Source organism: Amblyraja radiata, chromosome 32 (assembly GCF_010909765.2).
Source record: "Amblyraja radiata isolate CabotCenter1 chromosome 32, sAmbRad1.1.pri, whole genome shotgun sequence".
Classification (NCBI taxonomy): domain Eukaryota; kingdom Metazoa; phylum Chordata; class Chondrichthyes; order Rajiformes; family Rajidae; genus Amblyraja; species Amblyraja radiata.
In genome coordinates this window covers 15732463-15759969 of record NC_045987.1, presented here as the reverse complement: position 1 = coordinate 15759969, position 27507 = coordinate 15732463, and the positions used below count along the sequence as shown (strand labels likewise).

The following is a 27507-nucleotide window of genomic DNA, read 5'->3' as shown; positions in this document are numbered from 1 at the left end:
TACTTGAGAGTGGCTTGATTATTCATGTATAGTATTATCTGATATGATTGAATAGCTTGCAAAACAAAGCTTTTCACTGCGCCTGGATGCACGTGACAATAATAAGCCTAAACCTTGAAGAACAATGCCTCGAAGTGAATCATCATCAAAATTTAGACTGGGCTGTTCAGGAGTTGAATCTGCTAGCACTTTTGCCGAAGGGGAGGTGGAAATCTGGAATTAGCAGCTGCAAACGAACGGATGGTGGGGGCTGCGCTATCTTGTGAGGCGAGAATATTTGTGGTGTTTGGGATAGGAAAGGATTTAGAACAAAAGTAAATGAATGGGGTTGAGATATGGACGTGTCCTGGTCCAAGTAAATGCAGGAGCTGCCCGGATGGGTGAAAAGCCTCCTCTTGCTTTTAGTGTTCAAAACATTCAAGGAAAAGCCGGGAGCTGGGGGCTGCGTTTTCACTATCTGTGTGATAGCTTCAGCTTGGCAGTAAGCCAAAGGCTTCTACCACTGCTTTTTCTGCAGCCTCAAGTATTAGTAATGCTTGTTTCCCAGTTTGCGAAATTCCGCAGATACTGCTGGGATTTGGGAGGTGGGGGAAGGACAAGAGGCTGACACTGTAATTTGTGATGAACTTGGAGCAGAGAGAACCAGTTCCATGACCTAAGCCATCTGCTCTGCTTTCTCAAGCCATATTTTCTGTCTTCTCGGAGTGAATTGTGCCTGAGCTCTAGCCAGAGTGCGTTCAGAGTTTCAGCTGTAGTCAATTAGCCCACATCATTCCTCCCCCACCCACTCCCTGCAAACACAACCATTAACACTTTGATGCCTGAACAACAGCAGATGGTTTGTTCCAACAGCCATGACACCATCTAAATGGAACAGAGGGTGAAGGATTTGGTTACATGGTCCAGCTGGGTTGTTCTTGAGGTAACAATGATTGGGAAGTTATTTCCTTTAGGGCAGCACAGTGGCGCGGTGGTAGTGTTTCTGCCTCACAGCGCCAGAGAACCGGGTTTGAACCCGGCTACGGGTGCGGTCTGTACAGAGTTTGTACGTTCTCCCTGTGACTGTGTGGGCTGTCTCCGGTGCTCCAGTTTCCTCCCACACTCCAAAGAGGTTTGTAGCTTAATTGGCTTTGGTAAAGTTGTAAATTGTTCTGAGTGTGTTAGAAAGTGTTAGTGTACGGGGTGATCATTGGTCGGCACAGACTCTGGGCCGAAAGGGCCTATTTCCGTGCTGTATCTCTAAAGTCTACAGATACAAAAGCATGAACCGTTTTAATGGAATAGGTAAGTAAAATGGTTGGAATGGTTGGTAGCCAGAGTGACTGAGATATACGGGCTCTTCAGCCCACCTCGTCCATGCCACCCAAGATGCCCATCTAGGCTAGTTCCACTTGCCCATGTATGGCCCATATCCCTCTAAACTAGACCTATCCAAATGTCTTTCAAATGACCAAGGATCCATTGTCCAAGAGGTGATAACAAAGGGATACAAAATGTGAAACCAGCAGGACGACTAGGGTGGGGGAGGGACGGAGAGAGAGGGAATGCACGGGTTTGCTTGAAATTGGAGAAATCATTATTCATACTGCTGAGTTGTAAGCTTCCCCAGCAAAATATGAGGTGCTGTTCCTCCAATTTGTGTGTCAAGCAAAATCTGCGAAGGCAAAAGGATGGTTGCCATTTCAGGTCAATGTCCTAATGCAGAGTCTGGACCCAAAACGGCAACCATCTCTTCCTCCACAGAAGCTGCCAGACCTGCTGAATTCATCCAGGAGTCTGTTTTTTGGCCCCAGATTTCAGCATCTGCGGTCTCTTGTATCTCCAGAAGTGAAGGATTGGCGGCATCAGAAAGGAGGGAAAACGATTCGACTGGGGAGTAGGGAAAGGGAACAATAGGGTGGAGTGGGGAACTGAGGGCAGAATCTGGAATTTGTTTTGAGTTGTTAGGACATAGCTGAATAGTGTGAAATGGGAAAGTAGAATGCCAGCATTAAATGCTCAGATGGAATGGACAGCATTGTAGAGGAGCCCGAGGATAAATTAAGTCTTCAATACTCCGAATGCAACCCAACTAAAATTTTATGAAGTTGCAACATGACCTCCAAATGCTTATACTCAATTACTTGACCAACGAAGGACTTAAGTTCTCAGCCTTCTTTATACTATGGGTGCTATCTGTACAGAGTTTGTACATTTTCCTCGTGACCACATGGGTTTTCCCTGGGTGCCCTGGTTTCCTCACAGACATACAGGTAAATCATATATCACTGTACCGAAATTGGTGCCCATGACAATAAAAGACCTTTGAACCTGAGGTTTGCAGGTTAATTGGCTTGTGCAAAAGTTTTGAATTGTCCCTAGTTTTCGTGCTGTATCTCTAAACTAGACTAATCTAAACTAAATTTGCTTTACCAACTGTTTGGAGGCCTACAGTATAATCCCAACAGAGATCGCACCCTTTTTATTTTTACACTCTACTCACTTGGCTGTACCATGCCATGGCCGTATCTGCTCTATCTACTGGTACACCAGCAGTATCCTACACACTAGGGGACAATTTGCAGAACCAATTAACCTACGAACCTGTATGTCTTTGGAGTATGGGAGCACCCTGGGGAAACCCCATTCAGACACAAAGAGAACGTACAAAGCCCGTAACGACAGCACCCGTAGTCAGGATTGAACCCAAGTCTCTAGCTCTGTAAGGCAGCAATTCTACCGCTGAGATCACGGAGAGATGTAAGAGGAAAAGGTTTACAGTAGCAGGGGATTTCAACTTCCCCAATATTAAATCACCTTAGTGTGAAAGGATTAGGCGGGGAGGAATTTGTAAACTGTATCCAGGCGAGCTTTTGCTGCCAGTTTGTGGATGGACCTATTCAGGATGAGGCGTTTGTGGACTTATCACAGGAAAGGAAACTGGGCAAGTGGAAAAAATGTCAGTGACCTGGCATTTGTATCAACCAGTTACCTGCCAGACTTTGTACGGCCCCTCTTCTCTCTTCAGGCTTATCTTTCCCCACCCCCCGCCACCCCACCTCCACAATCGACAATCAGTCTGAAGAAAGGTCTTGACCTGAAATTTCACCTATCCATGTTCTCCAGAGATGCTGCCTGACCTGCGAAATCACACCAGCACTTTGTGTCTTGTTTTATAAACGAGCATCTGCCGTTCCTTGTTTCTGAGTGTCAGCAGTGATAGTTTCCACAACTTTGTCACTTTCCATGTTGTCATGGAAAGGGGTGAGGATAATTGGGAAATTATGTGTGAATTGGGCGAAGACCAAGTTCAGTATATTACCGCGGGACCTCGCAAGTGTAGACTGAGAGCAACTACTTGCAGTTCGATCTACATTTGGGAAGTGAAGTCTTTTAAAAATGAAATAGTGAGCGTTCAGGGACAGGGTGTTCCCACGCGGGTGAAAGGTGAGGACAGCAAGTTCAGTGAACACTGGATGTCAAAGGATATCCCCGCGGTTGATAAACAAAAATTGAAGCATGTGGTAGGGACAGAGCACTGACAGCAGGGTGACCTCAGGTGCTGCTTGTGTGGGGTTTGCACATTCTCTCGATGATTGCTTGACTTTCTCTCGGGTTCTCTGGTTTCCTCCCACAACTCAAAGATGTCCTTTTTGGTAGGTTGGTTGGCCATTGTAAACCGTCGCCGGTGTGTAGGTGAATGGTAGAATCTGTGGGGAGTTGACAGGAATGTGGGGAGAATGAAATGGTGTTCGTGTAGCACTAGTTAAAATGGTGGGCTTTGTGGGCCAGGGGAGCCTGTTTCAGTGTTGCACAACTATGTGATGCTATGACTTTAATAGAAGGAAGGTCAGATGAATACGTGGCAGAAGAGGTGGAGCAGAAGGGAGAGTCTCAAATTCTAGAATCGCTTGGACCCTTTCTAGGGACGGTGGGAATGGTTGGTCCAAGCTGCACCAGTTGCATCTGAAGTGGAACAGATCCAACATCCTGAGGGGAGAGGGTGGTGTTTGTTAGGATTGTTGGGAAGGGTTTAAGCAAGTTTGGCAGTGGATAGGGACACAGAGTAGGAGTACAATAGGATCTGAGGAACAGCCAGTTATTGAAGGGAAACTATGTCTGTCAAGCAGAGCATAAGCTAAGGAGGAGTGCAAGACTGGTCTGCATCGATTTTAAATCAAAGATCCTGACTGGTAAAGCAGATGAACTGATAATGTTGATTAGCACATAGAAATATGGTCTTGAAAGTTTAAAAAAAAGCTGCAGTTGCTGGAAATCTGAAATAAAAACATTCCGAGGAAGAATGTTTTCATCCAGAGAGTGTTTGGAATGCTTTGCCTGAAGCGGTGGTGAATGTAGGGAATCTCTTGAAGTGTAAAAACATGGACGGCCTGGGAAAATTGTGAAAAGTGGGATGTATAAAAGGGATTTGATGACAGGCATGGCCACAGTGAACCAAGGGCCATTTTCTCTGCTGTATAACTCTGTGACTCTACATAACGTGGAAGATAAGCAGCGGCTGGCATTATGGTTGATATTTTGTAATTCCCAACAAAGATAAATTCCATTTGGAAATAAAGACCACAATGAGGAAATTCTGTGCTTGGCTAACCACGGAGGTTGCGGTCGATGTCAAAATAAAGGCGTACATTTGTTGTAAACAAGAGGATTGGGAAATGTTTAGAAAACAGCAAAGGATGACTAAAATAAGAAAATATAAATTATCAGACAAAACTAATAAAGTGGCCTTTATTCAAGAGGAGCAGCAGGGATGAGCTAGTTACTGGCCAGTGAGTTTAATGGCAGGTATGAAAGTTATTGGGGGGGAAAAATCTGAGGGATGGGATTAATCTACACTTGGAAAAGCATGGGTTGATCAGGGCTAATCAGCAAGGCTTTGAAAGTTCAGCAAGGTGTGAAAGCCCGTGTGACTTGATTAATTTGAGTTTATTGAAGAAGTTCCACATTTTTTTTGTGAGGGTGGTAGAAACGACGTGGTCTACATGGACTTCATTGAATGGCTCGAAGGGCCGAATGGCCTACTCGTGCACCTATTGCCTATTGACTTACGTAAGACCTTTGACACCGACCCAGGTGGAGAGCTGATCCAAAAAGATTAGAACCCATGGGATTTAAATTGACAAATTGGATCACGTGTTAAGAATATATACTAGTACAGCATGGAGCCTATTGGCTTGATAATTAGAGGCAGGGGGTGATGGCGGAGAATTGCTTTTGTGATCAAAATACTGTGGTACGGAGATGTACCACAGGGATCAGTGCTGAGACCTCTGTTGACATTAATTATTTGAATATGAATGTAGGAGGTATTATTCGTAAGTTTGTAGGTGACATGGAACTCAGTGATGTTGGTAGGGAGCAGTTGACAGTAATAGGGAATAATATTGATTAGCTGGCAAATTGGCCAATGCAATGACATATGGACTTTAAGAGAAACAAGTTAGTCAAGGTGGAGGAGAAGGTGGAGGAGAGAAAGGGATGAAACAAAGGAACTTGGCAGATTGTGTGAAATAACGTAAGGGGACAATTAAGATTAGACTATGCTCTCCAGGATGTTCCTGGATTGTGAGGAAAGGTTAAGCATACATGCATTGGAGTTTAGAAGCATGAGGTGATCTCAATGACACATACAATATTATTGAGGGGCTGGCAGGAAGAGGATGGTTCCGCCTGTGCGAACTAGGGTGGGAGGGAGTGGGTATCATCATTTCACATTAAAGGTTCACCCATTGAAGACACACGTGAGCGGGAATTGCTTCTAGATTCATGAATCTGGAATTTTTCTACCCCAGTGAAAGCTGAATTGTTGAATCTGTTAAAGCCAAGAGAGGCTGATATTTTGGACTACAGCAGAATCCAAGTTTGTGGGGGACAGGCAGGAAAAGCAGGGCAGACTTGGTGGGACAAATAGCCTGCTTCTTCCATTCCTTCTGTTCTTATGTTCATTTGTCATATCTTCCTCACAATCCTCCATCAAAATGACTGATTATGACTAATTAATGCAGCATAATGCTACTTCAGCTGTTAAGAGGGGTGAAGATTAGAATTTCTGTGTGTTGAAATGCAGTGAAGTGGATGGCAAACTCAGCTAAACTTGTGCACTGTTTATTTTCCATTACATCTGAGAGCGTCTCATTGTCTTGTGAATACTCTGTGACTCAACAGCTAAAATGCCCAACGCAGTCTGTTGTGCGGAAGGAGACATTGGGGTTAACAGAGAGATTATTTATTTGCAAACTGGCCTAAAGTATTGCCTGCTGATTTCATCCCAATGTGCAAGCCAAGGTCTCTTCACTCCTCGTACTTGTTCGGGATTCATTATGCAAAGCACGGTTTCGCCCGTTTTTTTTTTTCTGGTCTGATTTCTGAGGTTCAGCAAAACCAGGGTGAGTCCCGTTCTCTTTCAGGAGGTGACCGACGCCACTAAATTGTCCTCGACCTTTTAGTTTACAAAGTGACATCAGTTTATTGGCGGAGAGAGGTTTTGAAAGGGATCTTACGGAGGAATTTACAGGCTGCTGCCAAGTCCGTGCATGCACAGCATTGACCAGAGCTATTGCATCCATCACTGAGTCAGGGGAGACTCAGGACTTGGGCAACACAAACACAAGGATGAAAACAGAGCTTGTTATTGTACAGCTCCCTGGGTGCAGACTTCGAGGCACCCTCTGGCTTCTTGCTCTTTGGTTCATTTTCCACGCAATTATTACTTTTATTCCTCACTAATTTTATCTCTTGTATATTCTGTGCCTGATTGTTCCCTGGTCTCTGTTCCTGGAAGTTTTTCTTTTTCTTTTGTCACTGATTCCCCCCGTTAAAAAGTTATTTCTTTTTCTCTTGATGTTCCTGGTGACGTTCCCTAGTTCACATTCTTGATTAATCTCTACGATCTGTTCCTGTGGTTGATGTATTGCTCATGTCCACAATGATTATTCGATGGTTTATGTCGTCCTTGGTTCCATAGTTTATTCTGTTTGTTTTATTTTACAGAGATGTAAACCTCCTTTGCAAGAAGCTCCTTTGCTGCAAAGCCATCTCTCTGAGCAGTGCCTTCCCGACCATAATGCTTTGGTGCTTCCTATTGATACTTCACTATTTGGGGAATTCAAACGCTCAAGTCAATCCTGGTAAGAAATTCTGGAAATCTCCAATGTTGAGTTGGTAATCTTGGTTCAGATGATTTGAGGGATTTATTCGTGAAGGCAATTGCTTGAAGTCCAATTCTTCTGCTGGTAACCAAGCGAGTGACTTAGCTAAACAGAGAGAGAATGGCTGGGAATGTCCAGTCCCTGCTGATCTTATCTGAGATGGTGCAGATCCTAAAGTGTCATAGATGGCTGTGAAGGCCGTCTTTGGGTATTTTTAAAGTGAAAATTAACAGGAATTTGATTAGAAGGGATGTCAAAGATTACAGGGAGAAGACAAGAGTATGGGGTTGAGAGGGAATGATAGATCAGCATTATTGAATGGCGGAGTAGACTTGATGCGCCGACTGGCCTAATTCTGCTTCAGTTACATAAATTTGTATATGACCTGGTGATTCAGCTATAAACATGGAAAAACATAAATAAGTCTCTATTGGCATTCATCCTCCTGTTATATTTCCTGCTTGCATTTGCTGTCTGTGGTCACATGGGTAGAGTAAGGATTTGGATAAGCCAAGCCAAGGCTTCAAAGCATGGAGCAGCAGAGAGGGAAGAGTTCAGAGTCTCGGAACACTTGCAAAGAAGAGGCAATTGCACCTTTTTTAAAATGTATTTTGTGAACATGGTCATTGCTGACAAGGATGGCAATTATTGCTCAGCTCTGAACACTTGGAGAAAAGCAGTGAGCTACTTGTACTACAAATAGTTGATGCAATTGAGAAAATTGCTTATCAATTTCTATGACTAGTCAAGAAATCTCTGAGGGACTGCAATCACATATCACAAAGAAATTTAGCCTTTAGGAGGGTGCGATTTGACCTACGACATCCATGCCAGCCAAAGAAGCCATATTGGTGAATTTAATTTCCCACAATCTTGGGTTATTGCACTTCATGTGGTCATCAAAGTGCATTTGAATTATAATCTAGGTTTCCTCTATCCACCATTCAGACAGTGAATTCCAGAGCGCCACGACTGTGAGTGAAAATTTCTTCCTTAGCTCTGCTCTAATCCTTCTACCAATTACCCCGAGACCAAGTCAATTGAGAAACTGACCTTGTCAGGATGGGGCGGGAATTTTCACCGAAGAATATTGATGAACCGTTTGGATTTTGTTCCAACAATCCACTTAGGTTCTGGTAAAATTTCCAAAGTACTTTACTAAATCAGCGGGTCAAGCAGCAGATTAGGAGAACATGGATAGGTGACGTTTCAGGTCGGACTCGGGGCGGGGGGATGGGCAGAGAGTGTAGAAAGCTGGGAGTATGATTTTAGTGGGTGAGGGGATTAGAGAAGTCAGGATGGTGGAAGTCGCACCAGCAGTTAGAAATAAAAGGATCCAGAGAGGGTGGAAGGCTGGCGTGGAGATGGGAGAAGGGGCTTCACTGGAAGATGAGGACTCCTTCCATAGAAAAAAATAAGGAGGCAGAGGTGATGGAGGAAGAGCTCTACAACATGGTGGGCCTGGAACTCATTGAGGTGTGGGCGTTCTGCGTAAGTTGTTCCAGGATGGTTTGCCTGGAATTGCCCAAAGGATTGAGAAAGTTACATGGACACATATTTAGTTCCAATAACCAATTGCTTTAATTTTAACATTTTCAGGATAAGGATTGGGTCTGAGGGCTGGCTCGGTTGGGCTGGAGGGCTAAGTGTGAATGGCCACATGCCACAGCTGGACAAGGTGACGCCACAAAAAAAAATCATGAGAGGAATAGATGGAGAATGCACAGTTTTTTTATCCAGAGTAGGGTAATCAAGAAACAGGCGAAAAGCCAAAGATTTAATAGGAACCTGAGGGGTAATTTTTAATCTGGTGGTGGGTATCTGAAACAACCAGGTAGTTGAGGCAGAGACTATAATAATATTTAATTTACATTTGGACTGGTACATGGAATGAAAATTTGAAACTTGGAAAGAGGTACTTGGTACTAGGAAAGGTTTAGAGGGATTTGGGCCAAACGCAGGAAGGTGAAACCAGCGTAGATGAGGCATCCTTGTCACTGTGGGCAAATTGGGCCAAAGGGCCTGTTTCTGTGCTGCATGAATCTGACTGCAAAATGATTGGAATAGCAGAAGCCCCTGCCCTCAAAACACGGTGGAGGCCAGATCGATTAATCGATGTGACATGGCCTTTTAAGAAAGATCTCAGTGTATAACCATTTACAATTATTTTTTCAAACATATTTTGAAAGATATAATTTTAAGCCACGGCCCAGATCGAGGAGGATTGGCAGCGTTCCTTTTCTAAAATTGTTTTTTACGAGAATTTGGTGGTTTAATGGTCGTCATCACTAATGCTGATTGATTTAATCAATGGCATTCTGCAGTTGTTGTGGTGGGATTTGAAGATGTATCTCCAGATTATTTGTGTTGGAACGGAACAATTATGCTACAGTACCCTTGGAATTAAGTTACACAAAGTTAGTGTCATTAAAAAAATAATTACTTTATGTAATAAACTAATTTTCACCTTTATTTGTAAAACTGAGCTAGATTGCATCCCCAAAATGTATTGATTGGTGCAGTTTATGCTTGGATTGGTGATAGCTCTCAATTTAAAAAAAAAACAATTAAGTCTCTTTCACGGTCTACGAGGGGAGGGAAGATGATTAGTCTCTTACATTTGGTTCTGCTGTTCCATGTGTTTACGGCTGGTCTGTGAACTAATCCCACATATCCTGTCCATTCCCCATATCACTTCATAGCTTCAGTTTACAAAAATCTAACCATCAAATTTAAAACTAATAATGAATCCCAACAAAAGTTTCCAATTATGGAGAGCTCCACGTTTCTACCTCCCTCCAGTGTAGGTACTGCTGTTGAATGTTATAAGGCTTTGCTCGAAACTTCATTGCATGGCACTTGTGTGTTGTGAACTTTACTTATTAGGAACAACAGACAAACTGTTGGAGGAACTTGATGTGTCCGTCAAGTCGACTTTATTTGTCACATACACATACAAGATGTACAGTGAAATGAAAGTGGCAATGCCTGTGGGATTGTACAGAACAACAGAACAGAACCAGTATTTACTTTTTTTTTTTTAAAGACACAACAGTAATTACGCCCCGGTGAGATCAGAGTTTACAGTCCTGATGGCCAGGAGCAAATCCAGACACAAATGGGCAGTCAACGTTTTGGGTTGGGACCCTTAAACTTATTCATGAGGCCTTGGGAGACTGTTATCCAATCTTAGATAGACACAAAAAGCTGGAGTAACTCCACAAATTAGGCAGCATCTCTAGAGAAAAAGAATCAGTGATGTTTCGGGTCGAGTCCCTTCCTCAGACTCCTGTTATCCAGTCTTATTTGTGCTTCTTGACATGAAGAATGATATAAGGAAATTGACACTTCAAGGATCAGTATTGTGGGGTGTTAAACACTGCCCTGTGGAACCTCTGAAGTGATGGCCTGAAGCTGGAGTGATTGTCCTCCTATAACCACAGCACTCAGTTAACATGAGCATTGTAGTTATTGTTAGGCACAGCCTCAGTCAATGTAGAATTCTATATTGTCTCCAATCTTCAATTTTACCCTTTGCCTCCAAGTGCTTGTGCTGGCATCTGAAGTTGCCCCATATAGGCTGGTCACATTTGCCTGCATTCGGCCCATACCCTCTAAACAGTTCCTATCCATGTACCTGTCCAAATGTATTTAAAATGGTGTTATTGTACTTCAACTACTTTCTCTGGCAGCTCCTTCCATATACCCACCACCCTCTATGAAAATGTTCCCCCTCAGGTTTGTCCCCACTCACTTCAAATCTGTACCCTCTAGTTCTGGATTCCCTTAGCCTGGAAAAATACTATACATTCACCCTATCTATTCTCCTCATGATTTTATACACCTCTATAAGCTCATCCCTCAGTCTCTTGCGCTCCAAGGAATAAAGTCCAAACTATCCCAATAGCTCTGGCCTTCGAGTCCAGGCAACGTTCTGGTAAATCTTGTTCACACACTTTTCAGTTTAATGGTGCCTTGCTTCTCACAGAGTGAGGTAAACTGAACACAGAAGTGCACCAGCATCTGTACAATAATGACCTAAAGCCCCAGCTCCTGTTCTCAATACCCTGAAGGGCCTGATCACTATACGAGTTTACCCAAGAACTCTCCCGAGTTTAAAAAAAAATCAAACTTGTGGTAAGTACGTAGAATGTACGTAGCGGGTACGTCGTAGCTCGGGACGTCTCTTAGCGGCTCGTAACGCTAACGGCAGTTACTCGGGAAACACGGTAAGCTCGTGAAGTTTTTTCAACATGTTGAAAAATGTCCACGAGAGCCCCGAGTACCTACGAGCGGCTATTACCATAATTCTCCGAGTTCGAATCAGGGGAAACTTGGGAGAACTCTTGAATTACCTCGTACAGTGGGACAGGCCCTTGACTGAGGTGACTCACCTCGGGTAGGCCCAGTCTGGCAGATGTGTCTTTCAGGTCTTGGCCAGCCATGGCACTACCAATGCTGGGTATTTAATACTTGCCCTCCACCCACCAGCCCTGGACTGTATTCTATAGCGACTTTTACACATGAACGTAAGCACATATAAATTAGGAATAGGTGAGTACTGCTTGAATCCTGGAATCTGCTCTGCCATTCAGTAAGATTATGGCTAATCTGATTCCAATCTCAACTCCATGTGACTGTCTATTTGCAGTAATGATTAGCCTCTCCCCATCCCCAATTGCTTAGCAAATATCTATCTACCTCTGCATTAAAGATATTCCATACAGTGCTTGCACTACCCTTTAAGGATGAATATTCACATTGCCCTTTAAGGATGAACATTCCAAAGACTCAAATCTCTGACAGAAAACATTTGCTTTATCTCTGCCTTGTTAGTAAACTGTGACCCTGGCTTCTAAATACTACACAAGAGAAACACTCCCCCCTCCCCCCTCCCCCCCCCCCCCGGCATCAAGACTTCTAAAAATCCCCTATCACTCCTCTAAACTCCAGCAGCCGAAATATCTGAAGCATAATTTTGTGTTCAGTTACCCTTGCAATAAATGAAAGTTTTCTGAATAATTTGTAACACCTCGGTACCTGCCTTTTGCAAATCATGAACTAGGACACCTAGACCCCCCCCCCCCCCCGCATCTCGGAGCTCTGCATTCTCTTACCATCTAGATAATATACTTTATATTTTTCCTGCTGATACGCACAACTTCATATTTTCCATGTTGTACTCCATTTACCAGATCTTTACCCAGACTTTACTCAACTTACCTATATTCCTTTGTAGCCTGTCCTCTTCACAACATACATTCCCACCCGTCTATGCATTTCAGCATATTTAGCAATCGTACCTACAGTGAGACAAGCAGTGTAAAACGTTGATGCCCCAGCACTGATCCTTGTGGCCCACCACCTTGGAGACACAAGGGACTTCAGATACTGAAATCTGGAACCAAAAAAACGAACTGCTGGAGCATCTCGTTGGGCGGCATCTGTGAAGGGAAATGGACAGTTGACAGTCTTTTACCCAGGGTAGAGGAATCATAAACAAGAGGACACATGTTTAAGGTGAGAGGTGCAAGATTTAATACAAACTTGAGGGGCAACCTCACATTCAGAGGGTGGTGGGTATATCAAATGAGCTGTCAGAGGAGGTAGTTAAGGCAGGTGCTATAACAACATTTAAAATACACAGCATTTAATGTACATGGATAGAAAGGTTTAGAGGAATGTGGGCTAAATGCAGGCAAATGGGACTGGCTTAGATAAGGGGTATCTTCGTCAGCATGGACAAGTTGGGCTGAAAGGCCTGCTTCCGTGCTGTATAACTCTAAGACTACGATTCTAAGGCACTTCATATAGGTTGTGGGAGAACTCCCAAGGTAAGTCCCGCTACCAATCATTCCATCACCCCCATCGGCATCACACTTCCACCCACCACCTTGCTGACAGCAAACACCTTTGGCAGCCACCCAGTATCACGATCAACACATGTCAGACATCTGCATCTCATCCCAATCCTTTCTGGCTGCAACTGCAGTGGCCACGTTTACCTCACGGGAAAGTGCCCGTTGGAGCTTCCATTCCAAAGCTCTTTCCGTCTGGAAAATATTTCAGAGGGATTCAGGTTCCCCTCCCATCTTGGCACAGAAATCTGTTGCTGTTCCTTCACGGCCTTGTCAAAATCGTGCTGCCTGCCAAGACTGTGGAAGTAGCTTCATCCTTGGGCTGCAGCTGTCCGAGCAGGAGAGCTGCCAGGATCTCCTCGGGGAAATAGGACTGGATGTTAAATGCTGGTCTTGTTATTGACATCCACTAATGAAATGAAGGAAATGGCAGCTTCATGGGATTCCTGACCGTAGATGTGTGGCTAATTAGTTCCTTCTCTCGTCCATATCAAAGAGCTTAGAATAACGTTAAATTTAACACATCAAAATGGTGGAAACTGTTGAAATGATATGGATTGTAAGTCTGAAATGGTCCAGATGGGTGGGGTTTACCAAGAGTTGAGAGATACAGCATGGAAACAAGCCCACCGAGTCCACTCTGGCCATCGATCACCCATTCACACCACTTCTATATAATTCTATACAGTCACAATACGTCTATTTCTCATCCACTCCCTACACATTAGAGGCAATTCACAGAGGCCAATTAACCTACAAACCTGCAGGTCTTTAGGTTGTGGGAGGAAACCGGAGCACCCGGAGGAAACCCACGGGGTCACAGGTAGAATGCATAAACTCTACACAGACAGCACCCAAGGTCAGGATAGAATCGGGGTCTCTAGCACTGTGAGGCAGCAGCTGTGCCACAGTGCCACACTTGAAATATCAGCATTTGTATCCCAAATGATCATCGACTGTGCTCTCAGATCCATGTAATGGGGCTGTCCCACTGTACGAGCTACTAAAGAGTTCTCCCGAGTTTCCCCTGATTCGAACTCGGAGAATTACGGTAATAGCCACTCGTAGGTACTCTGGGCTCTCGTGGACATTTTTCAACATGTTGAAAAATCTTCATGAGTCTTCCCGAGCTTACCGCGTTTCCCGAGTACCTGCTGTTAGCGTTACAAGCCCTAAGAGACGCCCCGAGCTCCGACGTACCCACTCCGTATATTCTACGTGCTTACCACTAGTTTTTTTTTTTTTTTAACTCGGGAGAGCTCTTGAATTAGCTCGTACAGTGGGACAGTCCCTTAACACTGTTTTGTAACCCAGATTGAGTGGCATATTGTGCATTATTGAGAAATTGCAATTTATTCTGTGTGGAATTTAAAATGTAATTATTCAGTCCTCTGATAGCCTTTTACTCTTTATTCCGACAACCTGCAGGTCTGTGCCGCTATGCATTGGGAATGCAGGATGGCAAGATCCGAGATGAAGACATCACCGCCTCCTGTGAATTGCACGGGTCAACTGCGGCCCATTTTGCCAGGTACCGTTCCACTGTTCGTTACCGACCAGTGGCTGCACGCAAATCATGAGAGCAACCTCCCCTCACCTGTCCTATTCCTTGGTCCAACCCCACACATAGCCTCCCTTTCGCAGCTGCTGCAATCATTCCTGCTGTGGGATCTAATCTCGCCAAGCATTCTCACTTCAGCAATTTAATTCAACCAATATTTGTTATATGTCCAGCCACATCTGTAGATCCCTACTTCAGATTCACTGTCGGTACATGCAGACAAATAGGTTTGGAGTAGTTCAAAGAGCAAGAGATGCCGGCCCGTTGAGCCTGCTCCTCCAATCTACACAAATAATGGCTGATCTGTTGGTAATCCCAGCTCTTCATTCACAAACAGTCATAGTAATCTTTCACTCAGTTTCTTATCATAAATCAGTCTGCCTCTCCCTCATTCTTCAAGTAACACAGATGTGTTATAACACTATATTCTGCACTCTGATATATTTCTCTTTGCACTACCTGTTGTACTTGCGTGATTATACTCGTGTATAGTATGATTTGACTGGATGGTTTGATGTGCAGGAGTAAAACCGATTTTCACCATCCCTGAGAGAGGGGCAATTCATTTCCTTTCTGCCCTCCTCTGGGCAAAAATGCACTAGTCTGATTTCAAGGCTTGCAGATTTGCCATGAGGAGAGATTGAGCAGATGAGGATGCATTCTTTAGCAGAACTCAAATTCTTAGATTATTAGGCTGCAGGAGTCATCGTTTTAGAATAAAATATAAAGTTCAAGTGAGTTTATTGTCATGTGTCCCTGTATAGGACAATGAAATTCTTGCTTTGCTTCAGCACACAGAACATAGTAGGCATTTACTACAAAACAGATAAGTGTGTCCATATACCATAATATAAATATATACACACATGAATAAATAAACTGATACAGTGCAAATAACAGAAAATGGGTTATTAATAATCAGAGTTTTGGCCGAGCCAGGTTTAATAGCCTGATGGCTGTGGGGAAGTAGCTATTCCTGAACCTGGTTGTTGCAGTCTTCAGGCTCCTGTACCTTCTACCTGAAGGTAGCAGGGAGATGAGTGTGTGGCCAGGATGGTGTGGGTCTTTGATGATACTGCCAGCCTTTTTGAGGCAGCGACTGCGATAAATCCCCTCGATGGAAGGAAGGTCAGAGCCGATGATGGACTGGGCAGTGTTTACTACTTTTTGTAGTCTTTCCTCTCCAGGGCGCACAAATTGCCGAACCAAGCCACGATGCAACCGGTCAGCATGCTCTCTACTGTGCACCTGTAGAAGATCGATCATCTCTGGCAGCAAAGGGATGTTTATTTCACTCAAAAATGAATTTTTAAGATTATCTTGGATGGCTATGGAGGTTCAGTCTTTGAGTTCAAAACAGAAATTGCTACATTCAGGGAATCCAGGGAGATAGAATGGAAAATGGAGCTGTGACAGACATCAGTCTTGATCTTGACGAAGGATGAGATAAGGTTAAAAGGTCAAATAGCCCATCCTAATCCTATTTTCTTCTTATGCGATGCTTTGCTTTTTTCTGTTGTTCATTATTAATATTCACGGTTTGGATGTAAATGTAGGTGGCATGTTTGGTAAGTTTGCAGATGACACTAAAATTGGTGGTACAGTGGACAGTGAAGAGGTTATCTATGATTACATCAGGATCTTGATTTACTGGACCCATTGGCCAAGGATTGGCAGATGGAATTTAAATTTGATAAATACGAGATGTTGCATCTGGGGAGGACAGATCAGGTCAGGACCTGTACCGTAAATGATAGGACCCTGGGGAATGTTGAGGAACAGTGAGACCAAGGGGTGCAAGAACATAGTTCCATAAAATAGTAAGATTAAACGAGAACTTACCAGTTTGAAGTTTGATCAGTATTTTATGAGGAGTTACGATGAGGGATTACGTGAAGAACCCGCTCAGCGCGCAGGCGCGGCATACTTCCAAGCAGCGGTGTGGAATCACAGATAGACACAGTTATTTGAAGTAAACATAGTAAAGATAAGGAGACATCAATTTATTAGTTTGATCCATAAAATGAGGGTGGGAGCGGAGGGCACGTAATCTCTCATCGTAACTCCTCATAAAATACAGATCAAACTTCAAACTGGTAAGTTCTCGTTTAATCTTACTATTTTACTTCGGAGTCACGTGAGTGACTACGTGAAGATTTCAAAGCTCTGTGATTTCAAACCGTGTAACAGTTTCATTTCACTCACTGCCGAAGTTCTTGAGGGAGGAAGTGTTATCGTAATCAACCAATGAGTCTATTTGTAGAAAAACACAATGGTATTTTTTAAACAATAACAACAAAGAATTAAATTGCTCCCCTGGGCTTAAATTAAATATTTGCAGTTCGTAAATCTTTACTGCAAATAAACCAGGTTTTGCCAACGGCTTATTATAAAATTTCTGAACGGTCTTTTCCCCCCCCCCACCATCCTGCTGTAGCCAGGATGTGGTCTATAGGCATGTCCATTCTTTAGCCGTCGACATGGATGCTGCCCTGGTGGAATAAAATTTGTACATGTTAGTGTTTATCCCAGCAGTTTCTAGCACCTGCTTGAGCCATCTCGCAATGGTTTGGCTCGTCACCCGACCATAAGGTTTTTGTGACTGACCCACAAGGCTTTTCATCTCCCTCGAATATTTTGGTTGTGTCTATGTAGGATAGTAGGTGGGTCATGGCACATAACCGTGGTTCTGGTGGGTAAGCCACGACTGGATTAGGTGTTCCTGGTCTGCTCTGTTTGATCAGTCGCTGGATAACGACAGATCTGGTCTGGAGCTGTGATCATGTTGTCCAGTCGCAATAGGTGTAGTGACTGGACCCTCTGAGCGGATACAAGTGCCATCAACATGAGCGTCTTTAGTGTAGCTTGCTCGAGGCCGAGGGATCTGGCTGGTGGCCATTCCCTGAGATATGTCAGGACCACACTGATATCCCAAATATGGGTATACCTGGGCTTAGGGCTTGATATTGTAAATGCCCTTCATCAGTTTTACCACCAGTGGATGGGATCCCATCGCCTGTTGTCCTGGCGCTGGTTTGAGATAAGCAGAAAGAGCACTCTGCACTGTGTTGATGGCACTGTAGCTGATCCCTACATCGTGGTGTAGATAGGCCAGGAACTCCAGTATGTTGGTGGTTGTGGCTGTTGCGTATGTTGTCCCTGTTTCCTGGCAGTACTTCTCCCTTTTTTGATGCTGGTTAAGTACTGCCTCTTGGTGGATGTTCGAAGGGATGCCGACATGGTGGTGATGGTTTGTTTGGACAATCCCAGTTCCAGGTAAGGTCTGTTCAAACTTGCAACCCAGGCGTTTAATTTTCTCATGGCATGGGTGTTTAGCTTACCTGGTAGGTAAGTAGCTGATAGCCAAATATGTCTTTCGACACACCATTGCCAAATCATGTTGACCAATTTGTCGCATGATAATGATTTTATGCCACCCATATGGTTAATGTAAGCCATCACCGTAGTATTTATCAATTTGTAACCGAACATGCAAGTGCTGCATATTAGATACATATGCTTTTAAACCATAAAAGGCGCCCAACATCTCTAGATAGTTAATGCCCAGTGTAAGTAGTAATGATGACTCTAGGTTAGTCCATCTACCACCTGTGCTGGATATGGAGTTAGTCGCTCCCCAGCCTTGAGCACTGGTATCTGTTTGAATAACTAAAGTAGGGTTAGTGATAAAGATTGGGCTGAAACTATGCCAAACGTTTTCTGCCCACCACTGTAGCTCTGATATTGCTTCAGTGGGTAATTTCATGACACGATCATAGTGACCTGTATGTCGTTTTATTGCCTGTACCTTTGCTCTCTGTAAATTTTTGATAGTGCAAAGGTCCGAATTGTGTAGCCGGAAATGCTGCTACCATTTCCCCAATTACTCTTGCTACTTGTCGAATAGTTGGTCGCTCGTTGACCATTAAATTGTTGCATGATTGTGCTAATTCAACCATTTTTGCCTTTGGCAAGGTAACAGTCATATGGACTGAGTTAATTGTGAAGCCCAGGTAGTCCATGATAGTGGATGGCTTCAACTTAGATTTATCTGGATGTAGGACGAACCCCAGAGTTTCGAGGAGCTGTTTCGTAGCTGATACTGCTGCCACAGCCAATTCCATCGTTTTCCCTACTATCAGAATATCATCCAGATATGCCATGACAATATGTTTTTGTTTTCTTAGTATTGCCATGGCTGGGTTCAATATTTTGGTGAATAATCTTGGGGCTGAAGTTAGCCCATAGGGCAATGCTTTGTACCATCCAGATAAATTTTAGGTATCTGCGATGATCCTTGTATATGGGTACTAGATAGTAAGCATCTTTAAGATCAATGCTTGCCATGAAGTGTCCTTTGGAATTCAGTTGTTTGGCAGTAACAAATGTCTCCATTTTGAAATGTATATACTTAACAAATTTGTTTAGTGATGTTAAGTCAATGATGATGCGACAGCCACCATCTTTTTTGGTTTTAGTGAATATATTCGATACAAATTCCAAAGGTTCATGTTTGGTCTTTTCGATGACCCCCTTTGTGAGAAGTCTCACCAGTTCAGCTTGTCCCTCACGTTTCTCTTTGACGGAGGGAGAAATACCCTTTGGGGCCAATGTTGAACTGGCGGCGTTTTTTCTGACATGAATTGTATTTTATATCCACTAATGCTGTTGAGTATATACTTGTCACTCGTGACCATACCCCATGCTTCTTTAAACAAGTGTAATCTCCCCCCTGTTAATAAAGCATCCTTATTCTCTATATGCTGGTAGGCATCAGACCCACCTACCTCCATGGTTATTGGCGATTCTGTTTCTTCATTTTCCTGAAGGTTCTGTTCTGACGTGCTGGCGATGTTGGGGGGAGGCGCATTTTCCAGGGGGTCCGCTGCGGGCCCTGATCTAAAAAAGATCTTTGGGGATAATGTGCGGACCCCAAGCGTTCACCAGTCCCATATTGCGGACGTCGACTGATGGATGCCGTGGGGTGCTGCCGCTTGGGTATAGGAGGTCTTGGTTTGCTCGTCCCGGGGCCTGCCCTCATTAGGCCGAAGGTTTTTGATGCTTCCTCCATCTCCTTCAGTTTTTTATTGAGATCTTTCCCAAATAGCAGCGCGTCCGTCTCCGCAGCTGGGGCTTTACACAAGCCAGCAAATTTGGGATTGAGGGCAGCTCTTATGTTTCCCTCCGGAGATTGTTGATCTCAAATTGTGTGGTACACATTAATGCCAGCACATCCTGCTGGCAGGTATCCATCTCCGTGGTCTCCACGGAACGAGCAAAGGCTGTGATGGCCGACGTCAGGAGCCTTAGGATCCGCTGTAGCTTGAGTTCTTGGGTCCGGATGTGTGACCCCACATGCCCCCAGATTTGGCTGTTGACACTTTTTACTTTGAGGGCCTCGCAGTTTTCTGGTGCTGTGTGTTGTTTCAGCACCTCAGCGAGCACCTTTTCCAGTAATGGTTTATTGGATAGATGGTTGATGCTGGCCGCCATTCTTGGTTCCAGCGGTGCTCCAGCCCGTGGGGTTGCTGCAAAGCGGTCCATCACACCCAACATCTCTTCCTGTTCCTGCACCCCTGGCATACTCCCGAGTTCGTCCACCTGCCCCTGTTCCAGACCAGCCCAGCCCTGGTCACCAATGCTAGCCTCCAGTAATGAGGGAGCAGAGGGCAGTGCATGAAACACTGTGGAGGGGGTGCCTGACCTCCCTCCGCGAGAGCGCTCTTTCTGCGCATCTCGCTGGAGCTGCTCCAATAGCTGTTGGATGCAGCTCAGGCGGCTGTCTCTCCTCCATTTAGGTGGAGACATGTCCCCGTCCGAAGAATCGGACGCCACCGGCCGGATGCCTGTTCGGATGGCTAGACATCCAGCCCGCAGTTCAGGCACTAGCGGGACTGGGCTCGGCGCGGTGATGGGGATAGCGGAGCGCCCGGTAATTGTTCCTACCGCCTTCTTCTAGAGCTTTTGTGCTTTGTAGTAGCGAGAGCGCCCCTCAAGCAGCGCGTCTCGCAGGCACCTGCTCCGAGAGCCGCTCCAGCGGCTCAGGCGGCTCTCTCTCCCCCCGTGCGGGTGGAGAGACGTCCCGTCCGAAATCGGGAACACCTGCCGGATGCCTCTTCGGCACCTGCCGGATGCCTCATAGAGCCTGTTCCAGCTGTATGAGATGTTGGTACGGCCACTGTTGGAGTATTGCGCACAGTTCTGTTTGCCCTACTTTAGGAAGGATATCATTAAACTGGAAAGGGTGCAGAAACATCACCGGTTCTGGAATGTTTGAGTTATAAGATGGGGCTGGATAGGCTGGGTCTTTTGTGCCTAGAGTGTAGGAGGCTGAGGGAAGATCTTTTGTAGGTTTATGACATCATCAGGAGGCATAGATAAGGCAAGTGGCCATGGTTTTTCCCCTTGGGCAGGGTAGTCTAGAACTGATGAGAGGGGAAAGATCTAAAAGGGATCAGAGGGACAACACTTTCACACAGGTGGTGATTGTATCGGACAAGCTGCCAGAGGAATTGGGAGAGGCAGGTACATTTGTGACATTTAAAAGACACTTGGACAGTACATGGACGGGAGAGGTTTGGGGGGATACGGGCCAGGTGCACGCAAGTGCGACTAGCTTGGTTAGGCATGGACAAGTTGGGCCGAAAGGCCTGTAACTATGCTGCACGGCTCTATGACCATGAGGTAGATTCAAGCTGTGCCTTGCTCTCTGTTGCAGTTTGGTTAATGCAGTACTTTGTCACCATGGGTTATTGCAGTGCCTTCCATCTCACTGCTGGATGAAGGCTGAGCCTTGTTTTTTTACTGTGGGTGGTTTTACACAGAGCCGTCTGCCTGCTCAAGAGTGGCAATGGCATGCATGTTCAGTGTCTGTTTTTAAGGCAGAGATAGACATTTAGTGTCTAGCGATCTCCCGGGATGGGTTAACGTTACACAGCACCACTTCCTGCTGGGTTCATGTGGAATCTTGCAGCCTCCCGTGATCAGTTACTAGTCCCAGCCGCCTCCAGCAGATGGCTAGTGTACAGCATTGACAAGAGTGTCTTTCATTGGTTTTCAGACTGGAAGAGCAGCGAGGGGACGGAGCCTGGTGTCCAGTCCTTATGCTGTACCCAGACAGCACTGAGTACCTGCAGATTGACCTCCACTCCCTCACATTTATCACCCTGTTTGGCACACAGGGGCGGCACGCCTTTGGCAATGGCAACGAGTTTGCTCGTGCTTACGAACTGACATACAGCCGGGATGGAATTCGCTGGATCTCCTGGAAGGATCGTTGGGGGCAGCGGGTGAGGAACCAGCCTCCTGTAGACCTCTTGCTGCTTTCTTATCACGTTGTATTTCTGTGGAGATGCTCAAGATGCCTGGAAAGCAATGAAGTACTTTTGAAATGCAGTCACTGAGGCTAAAGGCTCCTTGGATTATTCCTTGCAACTATGCTGACTTTTAACAGTGTGCTTCTAAGGGGTTTTTTTTGTTGTCTTTTTAGCCTCTTTATAAACTTGCCCATTTCTTCCCTTTCAAATATTTATTCACTTTACCTTCATTCGTTATTTTTAAACCTGGTTTTGGATTCTGCACTCCAGATTATCGTTTGCCCATCGTGGCTGACGATTATTATATTATTATCATAATATTATTAAATTATTTTAATATTATTTAATTATTTCATATTATTTAAACATGAGAGTTTCCCAAGAACACAGGAGTAGAGTTTAGCTACCCACCATTTGAGCCTGTTCTCCCATTCTTGAATATCAAGGCTGATCTTCCATATTATATCATTTGATCGTCTTAGTTTGCTCTGGCCCAAAGCAATTGCCTTAGAAAGAGCTCTGTGCTCTGCATCTCCTCCTCTGACTGGACCTTGAATAAAGGATTTGAGTATAGGAGCAGGGAGGTTCTACTGCAGTTGTACAGGGTCTTGGTGAGACCACACCTGGAGTATTGCGTACAGTTTTGGTCTCCAAATCTGAGGAAGGACATTATTGCCATAGAGGGAGTGCAGAGAAGGTTCACCAGACTGATTCCTGGGATGTCAGGACTGTCTTATGAAGAAAGACTGGATAGACTTGGTTTATACTCTCTAGAATTTAGGAGATTGAGAGGGGATCTTATAGAAACTTACAAAATTCTTAAGGGGTTGGACAGGCTAGATGCAGGAAGATTGCTCCCGATGTTGGGGAAGTCCAGGACAAGGGGTCACAGCTTAAGGATAAGGGGGAAATCCTTTAAAACCGAGATGAGAAGAACTTTTTTCACACAGAGAGTGGTGAATCTCTGGAACTCCCTGCCACAGAGGGTAGTCGAGGCCAGTTCATTGGCTATATTTAAGAGGGAGTTAGATGTGGCCCTTGTGGCTAAGGGGATCATAGGGTATGGAGAGAAGGCAGGTACGGGATACTGAGTTGGATGATCAGCCATGATCATATTGAATGGCGGTGCAGGCTCGAAGGGCCGAATGGCCTACTCCTGCACCTAATTTCTATGTTTCTATGTTTCTATGACCTGCCACCCCCCTCCATTTGCACCTAGTTGCTGTAACCCTGGCTGGGTGTTTGTGGGAATTGCAGTAAGTTGTCGTGCTAATAACCTATTTGTGTTCTCCACCAATCCACTGGTGCTTCTGTATCCTCCCCTACCCCTGCAAAGCAACTGAGATGAACAGTGGGTGGTAGTTTGCAGTGTAGATTAGACACGATCGTGTCTTTCAGTGTTCGATGAAAGGCTCAGATAAAAGCCCCTTTTCATTGTGGACACTGGACTTGTCCTTGATCAACTGTCAGCATAATCTGTGGATGTTCTTTCCACCCGCAGGTTATCCCCGGAAATGTCAATACCTACGACATTGTTCTCAAGGACCTGCGGCCTCCTATCATTGCTCGCTACGTGCGAGTGATCCCGGTGACGGAACAGCCTGCCAGCGTGTGTATGAGGGTCGAGCTCTATGGCTGTGCCTGGACTGGTAAGTCCGAGTTTCCCCCGATATTCCCATGACCTGCTTTGCTTTGGTAAGTGTGGGGAATGGATAGGAGCTTTTTACCTAAACCAGTTCTCCACCTGTTACCAGGGCTGTGAGATTCCCACATGGGGTCCTGATCACAGCTGTTTATCAGAATTTACACTTTTCCTCATATTCCACCCAAACCTGTAGCCTCTAGTCTGACGGGGCATCTGATGGATGCAGGTTCTCCTCAGAGTTGTCCAGGATCCAAATCCTGGAACTCTCACCAATAACACTGTTGGAGCACTTTCACCAGTACGGCTGCAGCAGTTCAAGAAAATAGCTCACACACCAACTTCTCCAGAATAATTAAGGATGGGCAATAATTGTTGCCATTGCCTACAACACATGAATGAGTGAAAAAATGTGGGCGGACAGCAAGCAATCTTTGCTCTTGTCCACTGTCTTCAGAGCAGAGCAGTTTTTCCATCAGTACATTCTCAAGGAGCAATGTACTTGAGATATGGTAGCTCCAGCTCAAAACTGAGGCAGGATCGTGGAACTAATGATCATTCATACCTATGCCTAGATGGTCTCTCTTCGTATCGTGGGCCCATGGGACAAACTATTGGGAAACCAGGGCCAGCCATCGTCTACCTCAACGATTCCACGTATGATGGTTTCCAGGAATCCAGGTGAGCGTTACAATGTCAAAGAAGCTATTAATTTACCTGTTGTTTCTGGTTGACTTTCCTGTAGACTGGATTAGTGCTGTTGCTAGTGTTTCTGCACACGGCAGAGATTATCAGGGGCCATCTTGCCCTGGATTATTTCTTGTGGAACACAAGAGGATTTGGTGTGGTATGCTCATGCTCGCCCAGACATGATTCCCTTATCATGTATCTATACACAGTAAATAGCTCGATTGTAATCATGCATTGCCTTTCCGCTGACTGGTTCGCACACAACAAAAGCTTTTCTCTGCACCTCAGTACACGTGACAACAAACTAAACTGATCTAAGATCAGAGCATTGTTATCCCTCCTATACAGCAGATCCAAGAATCATACGGCATGGGAATAGGCCCAAAGGATCCAACTCATCCATGGCGACTAAGATGCCCCATCTTAGCTAGTCCCATTTGCCTATATTTGGCCCATATCCCTATAAGCCATTCTGATACACGTACTGGCCTAAATGTCTGGGACATTGGACATTTCTGATATCCATTTCTGCACGTCTGGCAGATGCAGTCAGATGTGTAGGAAGAAACTGCAGATGCTGGTTTAAATCGAAGATAAGAGGGTCTCAACCCAAAGCATCACCCATTTCTGATTCCTGATCCCTAGCTAATTGCATAATGGCCGTCATCTTTGGCCATGCTCACCCCGGCCCATGACCTCACCTTCCATTGATGGAACAATGATCAGTAGGTGGGTGAGAGTGGTCTGAGTCCCCCCCGTCCCCCCCCGTTACCCAGGTTTCCATAGACCTATCCCATTGCAGGTTGTGATGTTGAAGGAACTGAAGCAAAATGTCAGAGAACGTACCTGCTGTAATGTGTGCATGGTGCCTGTCTCGATGATGGGTGGCTGCAGAGATGCTTTGCTTTCACCTGCGGTTGACTGAGAGAGAGGCCTTACCGATGGTGTCTTTTGCTTAGGAACAGCTATGGCGGCCTGGGTCAGCTGACGGATGGGGTGCTGGGGCTGGACAACTTCGCTCAGAGCCACGAGTATCGAGTGTGGCCAGGCTACGACTATGTGGGTTGGTGCAAGGACAGCTTCCACAACCAATACGTGGAGTTGGAATTCGAGTTCGACCAGCGTAGGAACTTCTCAGCCATGAAGGTCAGCTCACAAAGGGTACCCAGCATGGAGTCTGCATGACCAATTGTTTGCCCTTCCCTTCCAAACCTGTCATCCATTCCTCTCCGAGCATATCCTCCATCCGTATCCTTGGCCTCCAGGCAAAGGTGACCACCGACAGCTAAAGATCACTCTTCCTCTTTAATTTGTTCGTTTTGTTTAGAGATACTGCGCGGAAACAAGCCCTTCGGCCCACCGAGTCCGCACCGACCATCGATCCCCGCACATTAACACTACCCTACATGCGCGAGGGACATTTTAATATTTATACCAAGCCAATTAACCTACAAACCCGTACGTCTTCAGAGTGTGGAAGGAAACTGAAGATCTCGGTGAAAACCCACACAGGTCACGGGGAGAACGTACTATTTCCGTACGGACAGCCCCCGTAATCAGGATCGACCCGGTCTCTGGCGCTGTAAGGCAGTAGCTCTACTGCTACGCCACCGTGCCTCCCTTGTGTTGTCTCCTTCTCACAACCACTGCTCAGACTAACCATCAGCTTATCATTCTGCTCTTCATTGGTGTCTCAAAGACCTCTGTATTCAATCACCACAACAACTCCAAGCAGTGCCCCCTGCCCCGTCATTGTTACCTTTGGCCCTGTAACTCACTGTCACAGATGCGTTAGCAGTACGTACATTCAAGTCTCCTTGTCTTCTGAAACTGCAGTTACACACAATGATAAGCAAGAAGCATTTAGCCTCACAGGTGACTGGGTAACCACTAAAGCTGATTAATTCAAGTTAGGTATCAGAAGCCCAGTACCTGTGAATGTACATCAGTGGTCACATCTTGAAGTGAGCTGAGCACCATGTCATGTCCTCTGACTGCAGTTACCACAGGATGTAGATTTTGGTGAGTAGGTGAGCTCATTGAGGTTTGGGCAATGGTGACAGAATTAAGTCAATTGCTTAAAATAGATATATGTTAAAAGAAAGGCCTGGCAGGTGATGATTGTAGCTTTAGTATCTGTGTGTTGAGATGCATGGTGACCTTATCTGCAGTCAGTCTCTTCAGCCCACCGAGCTTCAGCTCAGAGTTGATGAGCTGAAGCTCGGGAGTGGGGCACTACAATGCATCAGGAAAGAGGAATCCTACCTGGACACTTGATTCCAGGAGAAAAGCACACAAAATGGGATGGGTGTAACATTCTTAACAGGTCTAAACGCACTTCCCTGTGCATCTGCTGGCAACTCTGGTTCAGAGACATCACTGTCACATAGCATTAGCAGGGCACCTGGCCTAGTGGTACACATAGAAATAAATGAGTGGAATCTGAGCCATTATGCAAACATAGTTATAATGTAAACCAGGGTCAAATATTCTAGGATATTTAGAAAACATCAGCAAATATAGAAAATTAAGAAATATAGGCAGTGGGGACAAGGATATTACGTAAAATAATTAGTAATAATTTATGAAAATCATAAGTAAAGTAATTTGGGGTTGAGTTGAGAAACAACAAGGAACAGAAACATGAATGAGAGTTGTGTATGGGGCCAAACAGCTGTGGGAAAGCAGAGTGCAGTATATATCTGGAATTTGGAAGTTCATGTACGAGGGGTGATGCAATAATTGCAGGTACTTCATTCCACAGATAGACTGGGCAAATCAAATTAGCATTGATCTGTTGGGTGCTGTATTCATGGAGAGTACGTGGTTTGCTCGGTCAATATTTTTCACAATCAATGAGAAAACAGAGCTGGTGTTTTGTAATAAGTAAAGGTTAGTTATTGATATGGAAATTTAAATTTAAAAGGCCTTTAGGGAATTGTGATCATGACATAATAGTGCCTAATACAAAGATTTAGAGAGATATAGTTCAATCTGAAATGGGAGTCGTAAATCTGAATAAAGTAAAATGCAATGACATCAGCTGGGAGCTGGAATAGTGGTCTTTCAGCTGATAATAAAATAAAGATAGCATTAGATGAAAGGACAAAATATATAGTGCTGCCACAAAAAGCAGTATGAGTATGGATTAGGAAAATTTCAGAAATTAGCAAGGGAAGCACAAAGTCATTGATAAAGAAAAAGGAAAGTCAGATATCAGGGTAATGCAGTGAAAAAAATAAAACCACATTGATAAAGGTTCTACAGAAATGTAAAAAGGAACATAGCAGCT

The 27507-nt window shown here is 44.8% G+C and overlaps 1 protein-coding gene across 2 annotated transcripts in view; it reads left to right on the top strand.

Annotated features, from left to right (window-relative positions):
* The window catches only part of LOC116990905 (discoidin domain-containing receptor 2-like), a 51539-nt gene that overhangs the window by 4196 nt on the left and 19836 nt on the right, over positions 1 to 27507 (top strand). The window contains exons 1-7 of one of the 2 annotated variants that reach the window (XM_033049040.1): positions 6665 to 6686; positions 6991 to 7127; positions 14435 to 14537; positions 21628 to 21856; positions 23385 to 23532; positions 24101 to 24206; positions 25175 to 25361. In XM_033049040.1, coding sequence (XP_032904931.1) covers positions 7064 to 7127; positions 14435 to 14537; positions 21628 to 21856; positions 23385 to 23532; positions 24101 to 24206; positions 25175 to 25361 — 837 coding nt within the window. In that variant the 5' untranslated portion in view covers positions 6665 to 6686; positions 6991 to 7063. Of the gene's footprint in view, positions 1 to 6664; positions 6687 to 6990; positions 7128 to 14434; positions 14538 to 21627; positions 21857 to 23384; positions 23533 to 24100; positions 24207 to 25174; positions 25362 to 27507 lie in introns of those variants that run through there. The other variant, XM_033049039.1, reaches the window with a different exon arrangement.